The 6137-nt window shown below is 37.4% G+C and overlaps 1 protein-coding gene across 1 annotated transcript; it reads left to right on the forward strand.

Annotated features, from left to right (window-relative positions):
• Positions 1–2623: 2623 nt before the first annotated feature.
• LOC133803164 (probable serine/threonine-protein kinase At1g01540) lies at positions 2624–5896 on the forward strand. The gene is made up of 7 exons (XM_062241124.1): positions 2624–3587; positions 3775–3879; positions 3976–4098; positions 4198–4368; positions 4461–4590; positions 4712–4921; positions 5514–5896. The coding sequence occupies exons 1-7, from the start codon at positions 2905–2907 to the stop codon at positions 5667–5669; spliced, it is 1578 nt and encodes a 525-aa protein (XP_062097108.1). The 5' UTR covers positions 2624–2904; the 3' UTR covers positions 5670–5896.
• The last annotated feature ends 241 nt before the right edge of the window (positions 5897–6137 follow it).

Raw genomic sequence — 6137 nt, forward strand, 5'->3', positions numbered from 1 at the left:
TTGTAATTTATGATATCAACAATTGTAATTTTGTGAAGCTTTCGTACTGATTTTAGTTTACATCATGTTGACCCAAGATTTGGCCAACTGACACGGAGTCAAAACGTGATTGATATGGACGAATGTATAGAGAAGAACGCAATGACAAAAGTAAAGAAAACGCAATAATTTATAGTGGTTCGGCCCCAGGATCTGGTAATGACCTACGTCCACTTAGAATAATATTGATATAAAATCAGAAGGGTGATCAAAGAACCATGGTTCAACGAGTTTCACACTTTTCTCAAGAACAATACAGATTTACTTGGAGAATTACTATTGCTTCCTATGATTCCAAAGTCCAAGAAAAAGTCCCCCTCCCTTGAGCTATCTCTTCTTATTTATAGGCTCAAGGAGGGTTACAAGAGATTGTTACAGATATTCTTCCCTGAATAATCGGGTATCCAGAAGATTGTATGAGATAATTTCGGGATTCATAAAGATCTTCCCATAAATGTTGCCTTGTATGCGGAACTACCGACCAGACTGGTCGCGGGTAAGACAGGCTTGCCCTGCTTCTACTGTGTCTCCTGGTCGATACTCCAGCAGACGCTTCCAGGTATCAGCTACGTGTCAAGAGATTATTTGCCACGTCACCAATGCTAATTTATTGGATAACACATCAATACCAAAGCAACACAACATAAACTGGTAAAAGAAAAAAAATCATTAATAACAACTTTACAACAACACAATAGCAATGCAACTTTGATAGAGTGTTGATTCTCTATTGTAGAACAAGAGAATGGACTACTGTTGCTTTTGTATCCATTATACTCACGTAAGGGATACCTTGGAATCAATTTATTTTACTTTCAGCTGCAAGTAAATAATGAGACTGTCATCATTAAGTATTTTTAGGAGTGGATAGCATTATTTTGACTTGATATTGTAGTTGAAGTTTTTTTTTTTTTTTTCGTGTTGCTTTGTAGTTGTTGATGCAGCTTTTGTAGGAGGTATTTGTTTTTGCAGTATTTTTAGATCAATTTTCCACTATCTTCAAAATTGGTATCGATTTTATAATCCGAGATGTGCATAATTAAAGTTTTTTAGAATGTCAATATTGTCATTTTCACATTTATATAAGTTTAAGTGACAACAACGCCAGGACATTAAGCGAACAACTGAACAACAACAGAGATCAAATTAAAATTTTAAAATTCCTTCATTGTTCTTATTATTCTACCCAAAATTTTCAATTCAGTGTTTTCCCTTCTACATCTGCAAATTAACGAGAAAGCAACTGCACTATAAGGAAAAATACCATTAAAATATGAGAATCAAACAAAGAACAACCAAATTTGATGAATAAATTAACAACACACTAAAAAGCCTCATAATTTTTTTAATAATTTTGTTTCGAAATGTTTGGGCAACTATAGATCAACAACTTTTTTTTGTTCACGTAAATAACTCTTCCGTGGATCATGTCTCTCCGGCATTAATGGAGGTCTTCCATTGATCTTCTCTTGCTGTCATTCATGGAGATCTCCCCTCACTGGTCGCTACCATGGTTGATTACTGAAGAAAACTACTCGCTGACGTACGTGGAGTTCTCTCCTTGCTAGGTTTGCGGTGGCTGTTTACGAAAACTGAAGCTCGCCGGTGCCGTGGGTCGCCTGAGAAGGTGGGGATCTTGTTGCCTTCTAAGGAGAGAGCAAATAGTATTTTTGAAAAAAAAACTTTGGGCCGTACAAAAGTTATTTTTGTAGTATAACAGTAAAAATGTTGTATTTTAATGGTATTTGGTTATTTTAGAACAATTCCTTAATTATTTATGTTTAATACAAAGGATTCTCCTAATTAAGAGCCAAGCATTCATAAAAGCAACTACAGCACAACAATAGTCAAACCACAATCTCCATTCTCCCACAAGCAAACAAACAAAAACGATTAAACTATATCAAAATGTAATAGTCCAAATGTAGAGCTATCACTAAAATATTATTATTGCCTTCTAAAAATCATTTCTTTAATTTGTGGGAACCTATTAATAGCTCTTTTGTTTTTTTTTTTTTTAAATTACGTAATAGAAAGAACAAAAAAAAATACAAAAGCCGAAGTTGGATGAGAAAAAAAAAAGGAATAATCAAGAATAAGTGCTACACTTCAAAGTATTATAATGATTATGAAGTAAAAGGGTAAAATGTGTATTTTCAAAGTATGCTGTTAATTTGTAATTCGTAGCTCTTCCTTTATATATATATGCACACTCAAGTGTGCTGACAAAAGTAAAATTTCCAAATCACCCTCTTTTCTTCATAGGATCCGTAGTTATAATTAAAAATGGATTATATAATAATATTAAACTATTATATGCCAAAAACAAATGAACAAACAAAAAAAGATGAACAAACTCAATATGAGTAGTAATTAATGGAGCAAAATCAATAGGCCTAACAAACACACAAGTCATACTGACAAAATTAAATAAATAAAAAAGCAGGCTTTTGTGTAGATACGGGTCATTAATCATAATAATTATTTCAAAGAAGAAGATTAGATTAGGAAAATTTCACTAGTATTAGGAGTAAGAGCACAAAGAAAGTAGTGAAGAGCACAAAGAAAGTAGTGAAGGAGTCAGTAGTGGAAAGAAGGCTTACTTTAGCTAAAGGGTACTCATTACCTCCATGCTCCATTCTAGAAGTCCCATCATGCCAGCTCTCATCATCTCAATCCCATTCCCAAACCCCACTCACTCTCTTCGGTCAATTTTATGTTTACCTCAATTCTAATCCTGCTACTGCCACTGCCACTGCCACTGCCACTGCCACAAACTTACTTTGTCTCTCTTCATCCTCTATTTTGTTCTCTGGTGTTTATTACATGTAAAGCTTGAACAGGAAGAACAACGCCGCAGCAACAATGTCTAACTATGCGTTTTTAAACGACCAGCTCTCGAAGAAAACCTCAATTTTCGGTTTGCGTTTGTGGGTCGTGCTTGGAATTTGCGTTGGAGCAGCCATAGTTATTGTTCTGTTCCTCATTTCACTCTGGTTCACCTCAAGGCGGAACGCTTCTTCTTCATCCTCTTCGTCGAAACCTAAGTCTCCTCAGGACCCCAATATTCCTAATGTCTCTAAGGAGATCCAGGAAATAAGAATCGACCATTCTCGAAACCCAACTCCTCAACCCGACCCGAAGCTCCAAGCTCAGAACCATTCCGACCACCCTTTACTGGAATCTGAGCCGTTGGCTCGAGCTCAAGCTCTGCTTTCTCAGCCGGAGGAAGAGAGCCCTGTAACCGGGCGTCATAGAATTCACATTGAGATTGGGAAGGATCATCGGATTTCGTACCCGGAGAGAGGTGGTGGTGGTGGGTCCTCGCATGGCAGCGGTGAGGTTCGGTCCGGCGACCAGGCTCTTATTACTGTACCGGAGGTCTCGCATTTGGGATGGGGACATTGGTACACTCTCAGAGAGCTTGAAGGGTCAACCAATGGGTTTGCTGACGAGAATGTGATTGGTGAAGGTGGGTATGGAATTGTGTACAGTGGTATCTTGGAGGATAACACTCAGGTTGCTGTAAAGAATTTGCTGAACAACAGGTATTATCTTGTCTATGAATATATGTGCTTGTGATTGTTCGAGTTCTTGGCGTAAGTACCAGGACTCTATTTCATTTGAGCTATGAAGATTTAAGTAACATGCCTATATGTTCTGAGAACAACTGCAATGACTTCATTTGTTGTGTTAGTACAGAGAAAGCTTAACAAATTAGTCCTTTGGTTTTAGGGGACAAGCTGAGAAAGAGTTCAAGGTCGAAGTTGAAGCAATTGGTCGTGTTCGACACAAGAATTTAGTGAGGTTGCTGGGATATTGTGCAGAAGGAGCTCATCGGTAAATTGATACTAATTATTGACAACATGTTTCTATTTGATCCTTGACCCTTGTGTAAAATTAAACGCTGCTATCCATCAATTTCTGCTTTTTTAGGATGCTTGTTTATGAGTATGTGGACAATGGAAACTTAGAACAATGGCTTCATGGAGATGTTGGGCCTTGCAGCCCTCTGACATGGGAGATTCGAATGAACATAATTCTTGGAACGGCGAAAGGGTATTTGTTGAACTAAATGACAGCTGCATTTGAGCAATTTATCTACGTCTCTTTTGGTTCTATGAGTTTTGTTGCAATTGTGACCTGACCAAATTATAGGTTGACGTACTTGCATGAGGGGCTTGAGCCCAAAGTTGTTCACCGTGATATCAAATCAAGCAACATCTTACTTGACAAGCAATGGAACCCAAAAGTATCTGACTTTGGCCTTGCAAAGCTTCTAGGATCTGAACGGAGTTATGTTACAACTCGTGTTATGGGAACCTTTGGGTAAGTTGAAGTGAAGCTCCCTACATCCTACTCCCTGTTTTGAAGATTTGGCTTAACGTTTTTGGATTACCTTTTTGGTCTTGTGTCTTTAGGTATGTAGCTCCGGAGTATGCCAGCACTGGGATGTTGAATGAAAGGAGTGATGTGTATAGTTTTGGGATTCTCCTTATGGAGATAATTACGGGGAGAAACCCAGTAGACTATAGCCGACCACCGGGGGAGGTTTGGTTTTATAAATTGAGACCACTTGATGACATTCATTTGCAAGCAGTTCCAACATATTATTGTCAGTGATCTTTCTCAACTGTTTCTTTAATATTGATTAGTCAAGAAAAATTTTCAGGTCAATCTAGTTGAGTGGCTTAAAACAATGGTAACAAATCGGAATGCTGAGGGAGTTGTAGATCCTAGATTACCAGAGAAGCCTTCTTCTAGGGCTCTGAAGCGTGCTCTTCTCGTAGCTTTGCGCTGCGTGGACCCTAATGCACAGAAGAGGCCAAAGATGGGGCATGTCATACATATGCTTGAAGCTGATGAATTCCCCTTCCGAGATGTAAGCACATATTACATTACACTTTTGCTCCAAGGCAGTCACGCTCTTCATTTGTGTATTTTTTGGTTAGGATAAACTTTACCATTAGTACATGTATGTTTTGTTTCTTTGATATTCTTTATGCACTTCAAATGGTAAATACCGATGAACATCTATTTGTCAATTGACACTTTTGATTGACTTGCGCAAGCCTTTCCTAAGGGGATCATTACCTAGTCTGATGCTCAATTGTATTTCTTGACCTGGTTGTTTTGTTGCAAGACAGCATTCACCTTGTTACACATCCATCACCTTATGGTGTATTTTTCTTTTGATAATCTCCATGTAGATGGATGAGAAATATTAAGTCAACTGCATCTCTTGAATTCTGGTCGGTTCCTTCACAAAAGTCTTCAAGAATGGTCTTCGGACTGTGCTTAACGTTTGATGCAAATCAAGTTTATAGAGAAATTATGAATGGATATCCACATCTGTTGAGTCGTGAGTGATAAATCTGTAATGTAACTTGAAAAGCAAACGTATTTATGTTGTATGTGTGTATGCTATATAGATTATTTTCTGTCAAGGCTTATCTTTCTGCAAATAATTGCAGGACCGGAGAACTGGACGAGAACAAGGACGCCCACAGCGCAATGGTATGATGATGGAGAAACATATGAATGAATCTGGTGATAGTAGTGGATATGAAAGTAGTGTCCAAACTAAGACAGCATTGTGGAGAAAGCAACAAGCTGAAGAAGCACATTAACCATCCAATTTCATTTCATACCAAGTGAATCGGTGCAGGACATTTGACTTTTTGCCTTCTACGCCAATGCTTTGTCAGTTCTGTATATTTGATTTCTGTTTACACAGATCTTATTTTGGCATGTTATGTAGCTTTTTCTTCATTTTTTTAAAATTGTGTATGTAATTAAGTATACGAAGTATTCTTTTTTGCTGCCAAGTGAATAGATTGCTTTGATCTTTATTTAATGTCAGTGTCTTACCAAAATGAAAATGGTAAAATAATAAAGCGCTGGATAATATTAGCAAGAACTTATTACAACTTTCTTCGTCTCATACAATAAATTTTGAAGCCATATAAATAGCGATGACAATCAAACATCGTGTTTGTGTGTTAACCCGTGCAAAGGGCACCAACCCACCCGCCCAAATTTTTGATTAAGAAGTGCATTTTTCCTTTTCAGGACTTGATGGTTTATTATATATTTTT

Source organism: Humulus lupulus, chromosome X (genome assembly GCF_963169125.1).
Source record: "Humulus lupulus chromosome X, drHumLupu1.1, whole genome shotgun sequence".
Classification (NCBI taxonomy): domain Eukaryota; kingdom Viridiplantae; phylum Streptophyta; class Magnoliopsida; order Rosales; family Cannabaceae; genus Humulus; species Humulus lupulus.